The sequence below is a fragment of the Pristiophorus japonicus genome, chromosome 11 (genome assembly GCF_044704955.1).
Source record: "Pristiophorus japonicus isolate sPriJap1 chromosome 11, sPriJap1.hap1, whole genome shotgun sequence".
In the NCBI taxonomy this organism is placed as follows: domain Eukaryota; kingdom Metazoa; phylum Chordata; class Chondrichthyes; family Pristiophoridae; genus Pristiophorus; species Pristiophorus japonicus.
This window is the reverse complement of record NC_091987.1, coordinates 55,837,624-55,858,443: the sequence shown is the minus strand read 5'-3', so window position 1 is coordinate 55,858,443 and position 20,820 is coordinate 55,837,624. Positions and strand designations below refer to the sequence as shown.

Here is a 20,820-nt window from a genome sequence, read left to right as displayed (position 1 = left end):
TCTGCAATTCTATTAGATCATGGCTGACCTCTACCTGAACTCCATATGCAGCAAATATGCATGTGGCAGTATTCATTTCAATCTGAGTTGAGCCTGTAGTCTGCTTAGAATTCAGCAAAGTACTTTGGGTGGAATGGAGACAAAATCAAATTTGTCCCAGTTCAGCTAGTCTTAGAATCAAATGTCAAATGCACAGGCTCTGCTGTTTGGCAACACAGATGTGTATATGTATGTTTGTTGGCAGGGGGTTTGATCTCCACAAAATGTCATGAAAATTACAAACACTGCAAGCATAGTACTAGCATGACAAACACATTTTAAACCTAAAAGTAACATATATACCTTTCAAATCTGGTTTAGTCTTCACATTTGGTATTACACAATGGGCTCAATTTGTCCCCAAGAGCAGTCTTGGTATTTATCCTGCTATCTACCAATCTTGTAATAAAATTAAACTGTGTAGGTTAATGCCTGCATTATAATAATGGATAAAGTAATTTCATATAGTGTAAATATGCTTAACATTTTCATAACAGCCTAATTTTTAGGTTTTAGATTTTATACAACTCTAAAGTGAATTTTAGTGTTAAGGTGGCAAACTCTGCAGTGTAACTTTATGCAAAGCACATAAAATATCTCTGACTACCTGATATAGGCCTGCAGTGGTTGTAAACTCACCAAGATGTGATTTGAATCCAGTTTATTTAAACACCTTCCTAAATGCTCATCTGTTCACACCATTTCTTTCCAGTTCAGTTGACTCAAATTGGCTTCCCTGTATACACTGAAACCAAATTGTGTTTGTAACCATAGTATTTCAATACAATGATTGGAATTGGTTTTATTTAGTTTATAAATGACCTGGTTTACTGTGTTTTCTTTTTTAAGGCTGCAATAGTATAACCTCATTCATGGTGGTTTGTAGAGTTGCCTCAACGGTATTTTTTTTGTATAATTTATAATTTAGCAAGGATCTAACAAATAATATTGAAATATTGCCAGGAAAGTCTGCCTTCTCAATGCTGGAGGAGAATCTTATGAATTATGGTACAGGTATATCTACACAGATGTAAGGAACTTATCTAAGCAAAATATTATCAGGTCATAATGAGTGCCCACAGATAATGGTCATTATATAAGGACCAGTTTGATGAGTGAATCCACTCAGAGAAAACACCCCAACACTGCAGGGACTTGTTGAATCTTGAATTGTTCAAGTGAATCACATTTTTTCCCCTCACATGACCGGAACCATTCACTCATATAACATTCTCCTCGCTCTTTTTGATCCACATTATCTTAAAGAGGATTTCCCACAAAATTGCCCAACCATAAAATAACAGGGTCTGAGGGATGATTTGGGAGGGATCATGCTGTGTGAGGGAGGCTATAATTTGAGTAATGAAGACCTGATGAATTAAGTAATACTGTTTTCTTCAACATTCAAGCATTTTCACATGCCCGAACCTACGTGGATAAAATCAATCTGTCAAAATCTTTGTTCTGGGCGTTGGCCACATTTAAGCAATAATGTCTGATAACATTCAGGTACAGCAAGCAATGAAGGAAGCAAATGGTATGTGGGCCTTTATTACAAAAGGATTTGAGTATAAGAGTAAAGATATCTTACTGCAATTATATAGAGCCCTGGTGAGAGCACACCTCGAATACTGTGTACAGTTTTGGTCTTCTTACCAAGGGAAGGATATACTTGGCATAAAGTGCAACGAAGGTTCACCAGACTGATTTCTGGGATGGGGAGGGATTGTCCTGTGAGGAGAGATTGAGCAGACTAGGCCTACATTCTCTAGAGTTTAGAAAAATGAGAGGTGATCTCATTGAAACATATAAAATTCTTACAGAGCTTGACAGGGTAGATACAAGGTGAATGTTTCCCCTGGCTGAGGAGTCTAGAACCAGGGGTCACAGTCTCAGATTAAGGGAATGGCTATTTAGAACTGAGATGAGAAGAAATGTCTTCACTCAGAAGGTGGTGAACCTTTGGAATTCTCTAACCCAGACGGCTATGGAGGCTCAGTCGTTGAGTATATTCAAGACAGAGATCGATAGATCTTTGGATATTAAGGGAATCAAGAGATTTGGGGATAGTGCAGAAAAGTGGGGTTGAGTTAGAGATCAGCCATGATATTGAATGGCGGAGCATGCTCGAGGGGCCGAATAGCTTATTCCTGCTCCTAATTCTTATGTTCTTTCAACTGAGGGGTATTTTACATGGTTGTTTTTACAAACATGGTCAATGTAAACCTGAGTAAGAGAAGCCCAAGATGTAGTGATGGACTAAGCAAAAGAGGCCTTAACTGAACTTCTGGACTGTGTACCAGGTAAAAGATGCAATTGAGAACCACTCTGCTATTTTCTGCTCTGACACCAAGTTACCCAAGGTCTTCTTTCCATGACACAAATAACTGCTGGGATTTCTAGAGTTTGTTGAATATAAAAACACAGCATTCTGCATGCATCTACGTTATGAAACCTACAATACTCATTGATTGATGAGGCAATAGAATGTCATTCAATCTCCTGACTCAAGTGAAGGTGCCAGATCGCCCTGGAGGAAAAACACCGGATAAGTCCAAGGAACCTGTTCTCAAACAGGGCCAATCTACAACAAAGGCTGCAGTTCTCTAGCTGAAACTAATGCTACCATGTTACCATCTAGGTAAAAAATTATGGGGCTGAAATTGATCGCCTCCATAAGCTCCATTACCACCTCCAAGAGGCGGGAACAAGCCTTACCTTCCGGGGGGGGGGGGCAGATGGATGGGCCGACCCAACCGACAATGCTCCACCCATGTTCCCGCCGCGTCAGGCATGCGCCAAACCCTGTTCGACCCCCTCACAGAACTGTGCCACTGCCAGTCAGTGCCACTGACAGCTTTCCCGGTGGGGAGCTGTCTGGTGGCTGGGCGGCGCAACTGCCCTTAAAGGGGAGGTCGCATTGCTGGCGACTCCATCTTATTTTTTATTGTTGGCCGACTCCCAGGTTGGGCTGACAATAATGCCCACGGGTTCGGCTGGGCCACCAACAGGCAGCCTGGCAGCCCCTCTTGGGTGTCAGCATGGCACTGATGACTTGGAGCGACAGCTGTTCCGCCCCTCTCCCGACACCAACAACGCTCCGACTGGACACAAGAAACAAAGTGCTGAGAATCGGCGGATTGTCCCCCACAATGGAATACTTAAAAGTCAGTAGGTGCGCCCCATTTTGGGCGGAGGGCAATTTCGGCCCCTACATGTTTGAAGACATTTGAGTGAGACGCAATCTAGTACAAAAGTTGACATGTAGGCCAACTCATTTTCACCATACTTACAGTATCCTTATCCTTTAGATTTTATATTTAGATTTTTGTTTATGGGAGGCTTCCACATACTCACCAAAAGCAGCTTTTCCATCAAACGGAAAATGAATTAGGTGCAAATCCCAGAACAAAGTAGAAAGTTGTATCCAGGCTACACAACACGGCAAAATGAAAAAAGACTTTGCTGCTGAGATAAGGGCCTATGCTACAGCCTGCTGCTTCAGTATTATGGTCTATATCTGGTCATCAAAAAGGGCAATCAACATGGGATAAGTGCTAACATTGCATGAGATATACTTGACTGCAGAAGACTTGAGGTTTTTTCCGTCATGAGAAGGGTGTGTTGAATTCAGTAAGGGACCATGAAAAAGTGGGAATAGATCTTCACAGCACCAGAATGCATATGACATTGTACACTGGTATTATGAGCATGATTTGTTTCTAAGAGCAGATAATCACAAAATAAGTTTGTGCGCGACTTAATATATATTTGGAGCATAGTATTAATAAAAATACATTGACCCGAAAATTGTGGTCAGAGGCTTCCTGCGGGCGGACGCCTCCAACCAAAATTTTTTTAATGAAAATACCTGGTTGTCCCGGAGGAACATAGAATTGCGTTCCGAAGCCTAGCTGCGCAGTCCAACATACAGGAATATGTCTTCCAGGAGCGTATGCGTATCCTGGGATCACGCGGGCCTGGACCACCAATCACAATGTCGTATTCTCATTCAGAGTAATGGGAGCTCCGACCTCCGAACTCCCATTGCTATCAATGAGAATACCCATAAAATAAAATAAAACACCAACATAAATTTTAAAAAACACTTCACTTTTTAAAAAATTAATAGAAATTGCATTAAATTAAATATTTTAGAGAAAAAATTATTTTTTGAAATTTAAAAGAAAATGTTTTTATAGTGTTAAAAATAAACTTGTCTTCATAGACAGGGTTTTTAATATAAAAATAAGTAATAACCTTTTTTTTTCTATCTATTACAAGTCTTATGCTGGTAAAAGCAAGCCTTACGTCTGCTTTTACCAGGCATAAGAGTTTGAAGGACATTAGCTGGGCAAGAGTTGGGCAAATAGCCCAAATCTCCACTTGCGAAGCCACTTCTCCAAGGGATGCGTGCGATCTGTCAAAAGACATTTTGGCAGATCACAAATGCTGGTTTTAGGCGCATGCGCATTGCACAGCTAAAATCTGGCACTTTCGGGATCTCTACGGGTGCGTACGCACATCGTACATACCCAGAGAGGCCGCCATTTACAGCCCATTATATATATATATATAAGCCATTTACAACCCATTATATATATAAGCCATTAGCTGTGATAACACTGGAAATTAGCATATTCATTGTTGGACAGGATATGTATTATCATAATCATAGCTGTATATTGCATATAAGGAAATCATCTGGCCCATCAAGTCTATGCTGGATCTTTGCTAATCCCATTGCACAGCTTTTTCCCAATAGCCTGCATCTTCCAGTTTCAAAAATGTTTATCCAATTCTCCCTTAAAACATGAAATAGTCTCTGCCTCGACCATGCAAAGCATTTCATGCTCCAACAATTCTCTGCATTTGAAATTTCTCCCAAGCTCTCCCCTTAAACTGTTAGTACTGAGATTTCACATTTAAAATCGTCACCAAGACTCCTGCCCCCATCTAGTAGAAATAATCTTTCCCAATTCACCCCAACAAACCCATTCATATTTTTAAAAGTCCTCTTCATCTTCTTTGTTCCGACGGGAATACTTCCACTACCTCAAGTCTCTCCTCTTAACCATACTTTCCCATTCCTGGTATTATCTAGTGAGGCAATGCTGCATGCCCTAAAAGATTAATATTTGATGTATTTTTCCTGCCTTAAATAAATACTAGAATATTACATCAACACTGGCTTTATCCTCATTTCTTCTAAAAAAAACATGTAGCTATCTGATTAAACAAACAAAAAGTTGCTTTTCTCTGGGGGTACATTTACACAAAGTTTTTGCACAGATGCTAAAGTTTAACATCTGTCAGGCTCTGACCTGACTCTGGAGTGAAGAGGAGTGACACTCCCAGAGGTGATAGTCTCACACCGCTTTGATTTGACACTGCGTGGTGAGCAAATCCAGTGCGGTGTCAATCATGATTTATCAAGTCTTCAGTGGTCAGTTGGGCTATAATTTAAATGTTTAGAGAACAGGGAGCGTACTCTGCTCATGTTTACTGTCAGGCATGTGGATGGCTCTCTCCTAAACTCTACAGTTAAAGGCCCAGCAAAGTAGATGCTGAGCGGTGTCAAGATGATTCTACCTGGCTGACCCAAACTGCAGTCTGAGATTGATAGCTACATTACAATGCACTTTTAGTGCTTCTCAGTGGCTGGGAGATGCTACACTAAGTTTAGAAAGATTGATGAGGAAGCACCACATATCACTATATGTGTGGCAATAGTAAGCCACAAATCAGCATTTTAAACTTTCATAAAGATAAATTACAAAATTGTTAAAGATAGAGCAATTTATTTTTGAAGTATTCCGGATACCCAAATCATTATATGGTCTTATTCTGGTGAATTCTTTTCATTGTGAGTTTTCAGTGTGCATATTGCTTAACAAGTTAAGCTGTGGCTGTTTCCTGCAGAACTGAAGAAACATTTCAATCACAAAAAGCGCTGTGCCAAAAATTCAAGCTTATCATGTTCAAGACAGTAACCTTAAGGCTATGCGCTTTTTCCATGTGAAAGCTAATTAATTAGAGTGACTCAACTGAAAAAGATTGTGGTACTATATGCAAATGATGTAACTGACTCTTGCTTTATCCTGCTCCTACAGGTGTTCTGAAGGCTGGTGACTGCTGCTAATTAAAATGAAGAATTCTTACATTTTGCTCATCAGAATAATCCACATGACAATTTTTTGCAACCATTAAAACTATGCAGCATCCAGATTGCCCACCAGGACTTCCACTTAGTGAAGATAAAGCTTGTTTATAGATGCCCGATTCCATTCAAATGGGAGTTTCAGCAAGAACACTACTACACAAAAATAAACAACCATGCATCAACGTAGGACCCTGTAGAGCCACAACCATTATGTCATCACTCAAGCTGACATTAGAATGCTATGTCATTTCCTGGTCCACTCTCATTTCTTTGTCATATTCAATTGCATGGAATAAACGATGTTTGCTGCAGCGCAAAAACAAACTTACAAAATATAGCAACAGACTCTTCTGCAAATATTAGCAGATCTCATGTGATGTTGCTCACAAGTCAGAGATTACGTTGTTGCTGAGGAATACTGGGATATGGAAGTGGACGAGAAAGTCCCATCTCCACTGAAAGAATTTGAAAGATCTCCACAGAGATGAAGCAAGATTTTTTTTGGATTGGTTCTTGGGAAAACATGAATTAATATCCTTGTCCTTACTGCAGATGGATAAATCAATTTATTTTTGTCAAACATTTACAGTCCATTTGTTCAAGCATCTTGAAATCTTAGGGTCAATTTTAAATTGGTGTTGGTGAGAGGAGGCATTTCGATGATGGACTCTCATTTGCATGAATCTAGCTCGCTGGATTCATGCAAATGAGAGTCTATGTGCAGCAAAACTGCGCTCGGACATAGCACAATGTTTGCGATGGGGAGAAATCGGCCAGTTCCTATGCAAGCTGGCCAACAGTCCAGATCTGGGGGTGAGGTGATCCCGGAGCGGGCAATGCATGAGTTGGAGTACTTTGTGGGGCCAAGACGAGCATTCTTGCACACCAGACTTTGAAACAGGTGTGTCTTTTTACAAATCACCCATGTCATGTCCATTTTCACCCTTTCACCAAAATAACCCCCTTCATGCTTTATCTCGATTTGATTTAGAGAAAAAAAATCCAGTAAAAGTAGTTTCTCTGATGGAGCGTGTGTCCATCAATACACGAGTAGAGCGGGGGTGGGGTTTACAAAGTCCTGGCAGACTCTCTGAAAGACCAGTCTTACAACTGGAAGGGAGGGCCATGCCCTGGAAAGGAATGGGAGAGGGCTTGATGCGGGAGTAGCTGTAGTGAATGGGGTATGGGAACACGGGGGTCTGAGAATGTCCAGTGGATTTAATGTGCACCATTTGGAGTAGGCAAGGAAACACGGGCTGAAAGTGCTCAGTCAGTCAAAAGTCATGCAGGTCAGGTGGGTGGGTGAAATATGCTTTCACCAGGTGTAAGAGTTTGAAGGACATTTTCTGGGTATGAGTTGGACAAATAGCCCAATCTCACCCGCGCGAATGTCCTTCTTCTGGTGATAAGGAGGATAAGAACTTAAGAAATATGAACAGGAGTAGACCATACGGCCCCTCGAGCCTGCTCCACCATTCAATAAGATCATGGCTGATCTGATCATGGACTCAGCTCCACTTCCCCGCCCACTCCCCATAATCCCTTATTGTTTAAGAAACTGATAGCCAAATCTTGACAGATTGGAAAAGCCGGTTTTCAGCGCATATGCATCGCGCCCCGAAAACTGGCTTTTGCAGGGGCCTTGCCGGGTCCGTGCGCACTTCATGCGGACCCAGTGAGGCCGGAATTTTTGTCCCAATATGTTAGGAGTCTGAACACATTACCACTAAATACACCGGTGCATGAAAGTGACCATTTAATCATGATTTTAAGTAGCAGTTGTCAAGAACCTGGTGTATTAGCTTCTTTATGCAGTGGGTCCTTTATATTTGTGACCCAACCAATTAACATGTGAAAGGAGAACTCATAACTTCACCATGGTGACTCATCATATACAAATCTTACTATGTAGTAATTGGTGTTGTTTTCTGTCTCTATTTGGCTGTGTGATGTGAACTTTTTCTTTGACTGTGTGAATTGTTTTTCTTCACCTTTCTAATGATGGCCACATGCTTTGTGAGATCTGTGGCCAAGAGAATAGACAGGCAACCTGTTCCCAGGTCTCTGCCAGTACCCTTTTGAAAACCGACCTCTGTGATAAATACAGCACGTTAACATGCCTGCCCATCAGCTCCCTCCAAACCACAAGAGTCATGTGGGAATATGCACTCCAACCTTGAACATTGCAGAGCTCATTGTGGCAGGTTTTCAAGTTAAAAATTTGTATTCAGCCAGTCTTATTTAAAACAAGTCAAGAATCCGGAACCCAGCAGGATATTGCATGCTGCAGAAGCAAATTTGCTAAAATATGTATTTTGTTTCCTATAAAGTACAAATCTGTTTACTATGTTTTTAAAATTACTATGTTTCTAAATGAAACAAGAATTTTAAAACTAACGAATAAACACCAGCTAGTAAGGCATGATGTTGACATTCAGTGTCTAAAAAACATTAGGCAGATCACCGACATTCATATAAAACAGAATGATCACATTTATTAATGGTTTAGACCGGAAACAATGACTACTGCTTTTGAAATAGCTTTTGTTAAGAGCTTCAGGAGTTGTGCTACATTGGGAACTGTGACCCACGCACTTTTTTCTGTTTTGCAGCAGTGTTATAATTCCCGTTAGGATTGTCTCACAGAAGTTTATTTTTGGATTGCACAAAAGTAGAGAAACTGGTTAGCTACATGTTATTTTTTTGTGAAAACCTATGTCAGACCATGAGACTAGATTTGATGCTGTGGTTTTTTTCAACGATGTGATGTGCTGTCTATTCCTTGCTCTCCCCGCTCCCCCACCCCCACCCCCCCACAGCTGTAGTCAAAGGTTCTCTAAAGAAAGATTAGCTTGTCCGGTCTCAAAACTTCTCAGCACATGTTTCATTCACTTACCATGGCAGGCTCCATTAACTTCCTCATAGCCAATGCTGCAGACACATCTTCCCAAAGGAACCAACCAGTCTCCATCTGCACCACAGTAAAGTTTCGGTGTATCTTTCTCCTCTGCATTCTTTACACAGGAACCTCGAACTTCCACAAGGGACGAAGAATCAACTCTGGGGATTGTGTCAGGAAACACTGCCAAGTTGCGGAAAGTAAATGGGCATTTTTTATAATACACACGCACAGAGACAAGAGCAATGCAAGCTCCAATATCCTGAAAGGCAAGGTAAAATCCCTTTTTGGTTATTGGCCCAACCTCACGGATTTCAGTGTTCAATTTAAGTATACGATCTCCTAGGTCCATCTGAGTAAAACTCTCATCAGCTGCAATTGTATCAATTTTAGTATATAGATTTTGTTTGAATTTAACTTCGTGAGACTCATTTGATTCCATGTAATATAGATTGAATGTTTCTTTGCAGGTTCCCAGAACCCAGGGAATGCTGTTGCAGTCCCTCAGGGTGAACTTTAATTCAACATACACTTTCTGAGCTGCCTCACGGGAAATCCAGTTAGTCCTCAGCCAGTTGTTTTGATTTGGTTCCATCACACTGCAGACCTGGTACGTGTGGATGGGTCTGTTGTGTTCGTCCATTTCTGGGATAGCATCCCACTGCAAAACAAAAAAGGAAAATCAAATTAAGAAACTGAGCAACTCTGGATTCAGTTGAACTGTAGTTCACTATCAAAATCTAAAGGAAAAATACATAGGGGCAGAACCTGCGGTCAGTATAACGGCATACTCTCAGAGTATGCCGTCATACCGTCTTTGAAATGGGCATCAAGCTTGGGATTTCTGCATGCGTTTGCACATGCGCTAAATCCCGCACATGCACTAAATCCCGAACTTGCGATCAGTCAAGTTCCGACTTGAGAGATCGTCCATTCTGACTGTATTAACCTCACTGCTGGCACAGAGTTGGGCTAATTACCCAGCAACTGTCCTCCAATTATACATGAACATTTTATGGCTGGTGCAAACAGGCGCAGGAGCCTGTTTGCACAGCATAAGGGGACACCCAGCATGATAAAAAATCTTCATCTGATGCTTTTTTGTTTGTTACTATAAATATGTTTGCCCTTTACACTGAGCCTGCCTGAGGGATTAGCAAACTCCCAAAAGTTCTGTTGATCATCCAAATGTACGTCTCTGCTTGAATAAAGTAGTTAAGCAGGCTGCAGTGTAATGTGATTGCTTCTGATCTATTGAGAATTTTCCCCCAAATTAATTTCCAGTTCTAAGAATGTAAATCCAGACTGAGTGAGAGACAGTGGGTGAATGCGAGACAGGGGGTGAATGAGAGACTGGGGGTGAATGAGAGACCTTCTGTTTACTGCTTGGAACACCGCCTCATGTGACCCCAGATACGCGAACGCCCCTGGGATTCGTGGGCCACTATGCTGTGCACATCTCCGCAGTGTCTGACCGCAACTTCTCGAAGGAGGGTTCCCAGCAGGAGCTACGCCACCGACCGCAATTTCAGGGCCATTGTCTTCCATGAAACAACATTTTATTTGGAAAATAATTAAGAACACTTACTAATTTTTTAAACAGATATTAAATATTTAACACTACTCACACAAAACTAATGGCCCGAAATTTGCGGTCAGCGGCGAAGCAAAGGCGTTTGCCACTGGACCGTGAAGTAGGCTTTGCACAAAGATCTTCTGATCTCTGTGGTGAGAATTTTGAGTTTTCCAATGCATAATTGAATTCAATGGAAGTTAATGGGGGTTCCCAGCGAAGAGCTGCTGCGACGTCAACAAGGTATCTAAGCAACCAATCAAAACGTTGAATTCTCACAGACAGCAAATGAGGAAGTGTGTAAGCTCCTAAAATTCTAACTTTTAAAAAATGTTAGAGAGGGCAAAACAAGCCTGGAGCTCTCATGGTGAAAAAGCAAACCTGAAATAAAGATGAACAAACTTTAAAAAAATATATATATTTAAAAGTTTGTTAAAAATGTAAACTTTTTATTAAAATGGATAAATTTGACACTGTACAAAATGAAAGTTAGGTTTTCAGGGCCATAACCTTTGTTTAGCAGTCAACATGCTCTTAAAACCCCAGTTACACCTAATCGAAAAGGGTCGAATGTTTAATGGTGTATTTAACAGTGTAATTACGGCGGAAGAGTAGAAGTTTTCGGCGGTTTCCATGATTTGACAGATTGCACTGATTGTTGGCTCTGTGTGGGGGGGGGGGGGGTAAGGTGGGCGGGGGTGCGATGGGGCACAGCGCAATCTGTGCAGCAGCAGTGAATGACAGACCACACCTTCAGGATTTCCGCATTAGGCTATGCATGTGCTAAATCCTGACGTTGCGGTCAGTTTCAAAAGCGAAATGACAGAAAACGCTGGCAGTTTGCCGTAATCAGGACCACAAATTCCGGGCAATTATATCCTTGAAGTACGGTCTCTTACTTGCAATGTAATGAAAAAGTACTGGTAACCAGATAAGTTTGGGTAATCAACAAATCTCAGTTTAAGACCAAAGCAACTCCACTTCTTGGAATATATTTGTCTTAGTTGTGATAATAGTGTTGTATACGATTTTGCTTCATGCAATATGTTTTTGAAACATAGAAACATAGAAACATAGAAAATAGGTGCAGGAGTAGGCCATTCGGCCCTTCTAGCCTGCACCGCCATTCAATGAGTTCATGGCTGAACATTCAACTTCAGTACCCCATTCCTGCTTTCTCGCCATACCCCTTGATCCCCCTAGCAGTAAGGACCTCATCTAACTCCTTTTTGAATATATTTAGTGAATTGGTGATTCTCAATGGTGTAACTGGCTTATAATGTGACTGCAATCTGTACAACAATATATACCATCCTTAAATGTGGAGTTGAAGAGCGTTACATACTTTAAAAAAGGCATGCTTGCCGTTCACATTAGATAAACCAGAGGAAGCGGCTGCACTGCTGCAACAGTGACACCAATATGGTAAGCCTGTCCAGAGTGGAGCTGGGGAGCTGAGGAAGGATGGGAGGGTGGGAGGGGGTGGTGATAAGAGGGACAAGCAGATAAACTGTGGTGACAAAGAACAAACCACATGGGACAGGACGCTGTGTAAAGAGGCGGGGCAGACCCAGGAGCACGAGTGGACAGCACAAGAACCGAAACTAGGCAATTCTTACATTGTAACCTTAGAATAGAAAAGGTGTTCAAATGTAATATATCTAAAATAAATATTACAAAGTAAAGACATCTAGCACAACCACCCAATTATACAAAAATTGTGATTGAGTTTACATAGCAAAATTCATTATAAATGTGGACACAGGAATTTATAATGGGAAAGGTTTACAAAAAATGTAACAAAAACAACAGGAGCTCAATTTGTGCAGATGCAAGATTGCTCATCACACACTTTTTTGTAATACTGGATTTTATTAACTGGACAATTATACCACACATATTGTGCTTTTATTAAACATTCTCAGCTTTTATATTGATTGTGTAGTGTAACTGGCGGCTGTACTGTATACACCTGTGAATATGCTCACAGGTTTGTAGATTTGTTCATTTAAAGGGGCTGCTCCTCGATTTTTGGCTGCACTTCAGTCCCACTCTCCTGATCTTTGGGCATCCAGTGCGGAGGGGAGCGGGCAGGTTGGAGGGCCTCCTCGTGGGACTGCTCCTACGCCTAGCCAAGGTGGCCATTAACAGGTCCACAGGTCCAGGCAGAGGGCAGTCGAGGGGTTTGTTCAGCCCGAATGCCTGTTTCTCTTCTGCAGCTACGTTCACGCCCGGGTTTCCCTCGAAATGGAGCACGCGATGTCCACCGGTACGCTCGCGGCCTTCCACGAGAAGTGGGCACCGGAAGGACTGGAGTGCATCATCACCCCCGGCAACCAAATTTTAATTTGACAATTTATTGTTTCGAAAGTTTTATTTGTTAATTTGTCGGTTCTAGTGCCCCTTTAATAAGGGGGCACTTGATTTAAAGTTTGTACCAAAATAGTTGTAGAGCTGTTGCCTCCTGGTGGGTCAGTGGCGGCTGGACTTCCTGCCGGAGGAGTTCAGGCCTTTTGCCTGGAGTACCACTCATCTCCTCTACCTGGGAGTTTACCTTAGCCCTGCCGAGGAAGCCTGGCCGGCGAACTGGCAAGAGCTAAAGGCCAAATTCACCACTCGCCGAGAGCACTGAACAGGACTGCTCCGAGTGCTGTCCGACAGGGCTCGAGCGCTGGGCATAAACCAGTTGGTACCGGTTGGTTACTTTGATCCCTCCCCCTGTGTTTGTCACCAAGATACAGAAGAGGCTCAACGACTTCTTCTGGGACAAAAGGAAGCATTGGGTCTCTGCTGCGGTTTGAGTCTCCTGCTTATGGGGGCGGTCAGGCGCTGGTGTGCGTGTGCACCCAAGCTGCGACTTTCCGTCTTCAGACCCTGCAGTTATACCTGTACGTCAAGCATCCTCCTAGATCATGTCGCTGGCGGCATATTTCTTTTGCCAGCAGTACTGCCTCAACTTTGACATGCAGCTGCTGTTTGTAAAGCTGGGAGGAATCCGGATCTCCATGCAGGGGTTGCCTGTCTTTTACCAGAAACTCATCAAGGTTTGGAACAAGGTCGCCTGCAGCCGTAGTTCTCCCCCGTCAAGAGTGGCGGCTGTCCCTCAGGAGCCAATGCTCAGGAATCCCTACCTCCATGGCTGCAGTTTTGGGTAGCAGGCTGAGGAGAGGGCTGTGTTTGGCAAGGTGACCAGAGTCAGGGACCTACTCTATGGCGGAGGAATGGTTTGGATGGTGCCAAAGGAGCTGGTGCATTACTTGTCCTGGGCCGATGTCCGGCTCGCGGCCAAAGCCATCGAGTTACTAAAAGTGGCACTGGGCCCTGACACCACCAGGTGTGTCAAGGAGGCTCAAGCACGTGGGGCGATCCTGTCTGAACTGACCCCCTTCCGGACGGAATTCCTCATTGGCACCAAGTCCCGAAACCTCCCTCGGGAGCCGACACCTCACAACTTGAGCAGCCTCCGGGAAATCCCTTCTGGACCATTCAGCTCTGCACAAAGGGGATTTCTGTTCGGGCTGCTCTTGCACACCCTCCATTTTTCCAACCTTGTCTGCCATGGCACACCATCTTGCCGTCCAGAGGAGGAGGGGGTCCCCAATGGAGGGCTCTCTATCTAGTGGGAACGTGGCCTGGAGGGTGTTTTTAAAAAAGGAGGGAGAGAAAATGGGGAATTATAGACCGGTTAGCCTGACATCAGTAGTGGGGAAAATGTTGGAATCAGTTATTAAAGATGAAATAGCAGCACATTTGGAAAGCAGTGACAGGATCAGTCCAAGTTAGCATGGATTTATGAAAGGGAAATCATGCTTGACAAATCTTCTAGAATTTTTTGAGGATGTAACTAGTAGAATGGACAAGGGAGAACCAGTGGATGTGATGTATTTGGACTTTCCAAAGACTTTTGACAAAGTCCCACACAAGAGATTGGTGTGCAAAATTAAAGCACATGTTATTGGGGGTAATGTATTGACGTGGATAGAGAACTGGTTGGCAGACAGGAAGCAGAGAGTCGGGATAAACGGGTCCTTTTCACAATGGCAGGCAGTGACTAGTGGGGTGCCGCAGGGCTCAGTGCTGGGACCCCAGCTATTTACAATATACATCAATAATTTAGATGAAGGAATTGAGAGTAATATCTCCAAGTTTGCAGATGACACGAAACTGGGTGGCGGTGTGAGCTGTGAGGAGAATGCTAAGAGGCTGCAGGTTGACTTGAACAGGTTAGGTGAGTGGGCAAATGCAGTATAATGTGGATAAATGTGAGGTTATCCATTTTGGTGGCAAAAACACGAAGGCAATTATCTGAATGGTGGCAGATTAGGAAAAGGGGAGGTGCAATGAGACCTGGGTGTCATGGTACATTGAAGGTTGGCATACAGGTACAGCAGGCGGTGAAGGCAGCAAATGACATGTTGGCCTTCATAGCTAGGGGATTTGAGAAAAGGAGCAGGGAGGTCTTACTGCAGTTGCACAGGGCCTTGGTGAGGCCTCACCTGGAATAGTGTGTTCAGTTTTGGTCTCCTAATCTGAGGAAGGACATTCTTGCTATTGAGGGAGGGCAGCGAAGGTTCATCAGACTGATTCCCGGGATGGCAGGACTGATGTATGAGGAGAGACTGGATCGACTGGGCCTGTATTCACTGGAGTTTAGAAGAATGAGAGGGGACCTCATAGAAACATATAAAATTCTGACAGGACTGGACAGGTTAGATGCAGGAAGAATGTTCCCGATGTTGGGAGTGTCCAGAACCAGGGGTCACAATCTAAGGACTGAGATGAAGAGAAACTTCTTCACTCAGAGAGTCGTTAACCTGTGGAATTCTCTTCCGCAGAGAATTCTTGATGCCAGTTCATTAGATATATTCAAGAGGTGGTTGGATATGGCCCTTATGGCTAAAGGGATCAAGGGGAATGGAGAGAAAGCAGGAAAGGGGTACTGAGGTGAATGATCAGCCATGATCTTATTGAATGGTGGTGCAGGCTCAAAGGGCCGAATGGCCTACTCCTGCACCTATTTTTCTATGTTTCTATGTTGCACTGGGCAGTCCTGTGTAATAAATTATTAAGTCGGTTCATGGACTCCCAGGCATTTTCTGCAGTCTGGAGTCCACGTTTTTATACAATGCATGAGGTTGCAGCCCCTCTTCCATTATTTGAAGGGGCTGATCCTCAATTTCTGGTTGCACTTCAGTCCCACACTCCTGATCTTTGGGTACCTGGTGTGGACGGGAGCGGGCAGGTCGGAGGGCCTCCTCATAGGACTGCTCCTGGGCCTGGCCAAGGGCGGTCGAGTGGGTCATTCAGCCTGACTGCCTGCCTCTCTTCCGTGGTTACATTCGTGCCACGGTGTCCCTGGAGATGGAGCATGCGGTGTTCACCGGTACGCTCGTGGCCTTCTGCAGTGGGCACTGGAGGGACTGGAGTGCATCATTACAGCAGGGAACAGAATTTTAATTTGATTTGTTAAGGTTTCCTTAAAGTTTATTTCTTAATCTGTGGGTCTTAGTGCCCTTACCAAAGGGGACACTTGGCCTAAAGTTATAATTTAAAAGAGTTGTAGAGCATTGTGAGTGGCTTAGCCAGTTACATGATGTTTACAAGACTCAATAAAACCACAGTCAATTGAGTCCAAGTCATCCACGATGAGGTATGCAGTTGTGAGCCTGCTGGATGAACTTGTAATGTGTAGTTTGATTGTTAAACCTTTGTTAATAAACCAACTAGTTCTAATTCTAATGCAAATATAGTACAGTGGCAATGCTTGTATTACCAGAGAGCAAGTTAGCTCGTTAACATTGAAATTTTACCTACGTTCAGATATTTGCAGAACTCGGTTTACCTTGGCCAGGGAATGATACAGAACCAACAGAGTAACTTGAGGCCCCTAAATATACTTCGAAACAGCTACTGGTTTCAAACCTATCCTTTTACAGCAATTCTATTAAGTACCCTTCGATTAATTAAATCTTGGAACAATCTAATCTGGAATAGCCACAAGTAAACAAGCAGGACCACAGTTTCAAATTTATTCACTCCATGAAAAAGTTGGATTTACATGGCTGAATTAATGAATTTCTTGACAATACTTTACATCGGTCTTTTGAAAATTATGGGCTGATTTTAACCCTCCCTGCCTTGGTGGACAGTTAAAAATCAACAAGATTATTTACCTACATTGTAGCCACTCGAACTCAATTTTAACCTGAAGTGAGCAGGCAACAGGAGACCCACTCAAAGCTAACAGGGCACTTTTATTATATATGCATTGCGGATATCAATATCAGGAGTGCACCCCCAAGCCCACAAGATAAGCTTAGGCCTCTCCACCACAGACTTCTCCCCCACGAGATCCCCCTGGGAAAGCCACAGCAGCTGATCCTCCCACTTACTTGATCTTGGTGGGAGAACTCTGGGACATATGATTTTCCGATGCTTCCTGCACGGAATGAGTGGGAAGTCCATCGATGGGATTTAAATGAGGCTTGAACATTAAAATACCCTGGACCTCTTTCCTGGAATAGCAGGCGAGTGTCTAACTCATAAAACCACTCACTTGGTGCCGAACCGAAAGCTGTGCCGAGTTAAAATCGGGCCAAGTATTTTGCATATGTTTCAGCTTCCCGACTATTAGAAGAAATATGGTCCTGGAAGAAGAATTCTCTTTTTCCCTTTAACTATGCAATCTGACAACTTGTCAGACTTCTCATTAAGGCTGTTCATAAAAATAGAATGGCACATAATTTTACATGATCCATAGGTTAGTATTAAATAATATATTACAAGCATAAGTATCTTACATCCGAGTTTAAGAATTTCAACAAAACCACAACTATCCATTTCAACTCCTGTCACCTCCAGTCCTCATTCTATTAATCTCCCTAGCTGTATAGTCTCAATGTTCTGTTCAATCATCAGCTAAGCATTTTACCCAACATCTACTCTGTCACTGCAACTGCATTTTTCCAACTTCAGCTTATACTTTGACCTCAGACTTCTATCTCTTCACTCCTCAGTTACCAAAGTCTTGAATCATATTTTTTCATTGCCAAGGATTGATTTCTCAAACGTTCCCCGAGCCGGATTTCCCATCTGCATTCTTCACACGTCACCTACTCCAGAACTCCGCAGCCCAAATATTATCCCACACACCCATTTCTCTCACCCTTCCAAAGCTCCACTGACACCTTGTGCCCTGCCCAGTTCATTTCAAAAGGCCCTTATACTACTTTTTAAATCCTTCCACAGCCTTGGTTCATACTGATTGAGTAATCTTCTCTGCCATATTTTCCAGTCAGCACCCTCCAATCCTGACTTCAGACTGCTGCCTGTTCCCCGTTCCCCATTTTGTTTCTTTCAAAGCCATTTTTGTCACTGGGCCCCTGCTCTCTGGAATGCTACATCTCTCCCTGTTTTCACAAACCTCCTAAAACCCCTATCTTTTAATACCTTCAGCCTCTCCTCCCCTGAAATGTCCCTTTTTCCTTCTCGATGTCCACCTTTATCCCAAGTTATTTTATATATAATTATGTTATCATTGCTCTCTTACTGCCATGGAGTGCAGACTGACTGACATTTCTAGGCACAGGTGTATTGGTACTTTGGTAGATATAGCATCATGGTGCCAAAAATTATTTTTTCACTGTACCTCTTCAAGGGCTTAAAATGTTACATTAGATCAAGGCAAGACAAGAGAGAGAACTTGTGATCATAGATTCAATGCCAGCTAGCAATGGGAGTAGGGAGGTGGGTAAGTGACATCATCACTGGGACAGAGAAATCATGGCATCTAGGCTGGGGGACATTGTACCATTGGCAGATGCTGGATTTGATGCATTGGGACTGAGAGATATCCCAGGGGTGGGGGAAAGAGAGGAGAAATAAACTGGGTTCTGGTTTGAGTCGACAATTCTAGACTTTGTAGAATTCTTAAAAGATTTTGGGCTAGTCATTCCACTTTGCTGGCTATCGCCCCAAAAAAAAGGCAATGTTCCAGTGATGGTCGATGTGTCAGCCATGTGTGAACCCATGCTGGGAGTGTTGATGGGATGGAAGTCTCTCTGGCTGCTGCAGTATAGAGAGATGCATATTGTGTCAAGCTGTAGCTCCTAAGCAACTGTGCATAATTCTATTTGCACGTAACATTTTAAATTCTTGTGTTTCCATGATACTACCTAGTCAATTAGTTTATGCTTTGCTCTTTTCTCGTTTGCAGAAGAACATATCTAACAACTGCGCAGAGCAGAGGCGCACCGGAGGGGGCTCTGCTCAGGTACAGCTGCTGACGGACCCCGAGGAGCGTGCAGCCGTGCTGGTGGGCCATGAAAGCTGTTCGGCCACCACCTGTGGTCTGGCAGAGCCCAGCTATGCATCGCGAGTAATGTGCCAAACAGTATTAAAAAGTAATGTAACGTCCTGTAATTATAATGCAATATGCAATATACGAATGATGTCATGTCATGTCATGCATGCATGCAGCCTTTGGGCATAAGAAGCAATAAAAGCAGGGGATGCAGCCGCTACAGTTTTCTGGGGTAGTGAAATCTATGTTTTGATATGTAACGTCTCTCATTAATGTGTACCGTTATGTTCTAATAAGGTCTGTAATAAGCTCAAATGTGCTTTTAAGGTCAACCTGAGACGCTCGTCGAGATGGTACCTGCACCTGCACCTGGTAAGGAGGAACAGGAGGAGGAGGAGGAGGAGGAGGAGGAGGAGGAAGAGGAGGAGGAGTGCGACACCACCACCATCACTGAGCCTGAGGAGGAGGAGGAGCAGCAGCAGCCAATTATGGCGGGAGATGAACCTGCGGTCATCTCAACTGAGATGGAAGAGGCACCGAGACCAAACAGTGTGCAGCCGGCAATGCCAAGGCGCATTATCTGGCCCCACGGAGGCCGGGTCAGCGAGGTCAGCAATCGCCTCCCACGGATGATCAGTTGGAGGGGTTAATCTCCATGTGTTCAGAGACGGTCGCGATAGGTCGCGAGCTTCTCCAGGGGTTTACTCAGTTTGCGCGTGACTTTTCACAGGGGTCTGCTGTGCAAGTCGAGCTACTGGAGGTAGCACGGCAGACCCTGGAGGGGATGCGTGAACAGACCACCACAACCAATGCCCTTCAGTATGTGCTGTCGTTTTGGGTCAGGGTATCACCCCGAGCACTCAAGCGAGTAGAGAAACCACTTCCTCTTGACTGGGAAGACGAACTGCTAACTTCATCTTCCACTCCAACACCCCCACCACGACAGGAAATCTTTCCGTTGCCCGCTGCACGCCAGCTTCGTCTTGGTCTCCGGGGACCAAAACGGGCGGGTGGTGCTAAGACACGGGGGGGAAAAGAATCTGGAGGGTAATGTGGCCGCAGGTCCAGGTAGGGAGGGGGGGGGGTGTTTTTGCTATATTATCTTATTCTGTTACTGTTTAATTCTTTTACTGTTAATGTTAATTTCTGTTACTGTTAATGTTTGTTTATAGTTGGTGGGGGGTGTGGGGTGGGTGGGTATTGATTAAAAAAAAATTAAAAATTCTTTGTTAAAATCATTTTTTTAATTGAATTTAACAATTATTATGCATTGTCTTATAATAACATACGTTTAGTTAACTTAAGCATTAATGCAAATGTCAACAATGGCCAGGGCAGGGCAGTGCAGGCAAGGTTAAAACGTAACTCAATGCAAATGCAACTTTTGTTTAACCATAACTGTAACTGTCCCCAATGTAAGTTCATGCAAACCGTTTGTTTATGAGCTGCTGACGCAACAGCTTTGCAGCCGCGTAAATCCCATAGGATATCTCTGGTCTTCTGGGGGGAGGCTGTGGGGCCATGGCTTCATCGCCAGGCTGATTGTCCTCCCCGAGGTCCTCACCAACCGCCTCCTCCTCACCGTCTGCCTCTTCTACCTCACCTCTTTCTGGAAGTGGATCTGCCTCCCTGATCATTGGGCAGTTTATAAAGTCCATCCTGTGAGCGAAAAGGGCTTCAGTCACCTGCCAAAAGCAGCAGTGTGTGGCGTGCTGAGAGATACCACCGATGTCGCCAGCTGAAGCCTGAAAGGATCTAGATGCACAGAAGGATAGTGCCGCAGTAACCTTCACCTCAATGGGCAGTGTGGTTCTGATGGTGCTGAAAGGCTGCAGATCCCCTTT

General features: G+C 43.6%; 1 protein-coding gene across 3 annotated transcripts in view; it reads right to left on the bottom strand.

Moving 5' to 3' along the window:
- epha6 (eph receptor A6) overlaps positions 1-9,759 on the bottom strand; it is a 754,048-nt gene extending 744,289 nt beyond the window's left edge. For 2 of the 3 annotated variants that reach the window (XM_070893391.1, XM_070893390.1), the window contains exon 1: positions 9,099-9,744. In XM_070893391.1, the coding sequence (XP_070749492.1) occupies positions 9,099-9,744 (646 nt within the window). Of the gene's footprint in view, positions 1-9,098 lie in introns of all 3 variants that reach the window. The other variant, XM_070893392.1, reaches the window with a different exon arrangement.
- Positions 9,760-20,820: the final 11,061 nt, after the last annotated feature.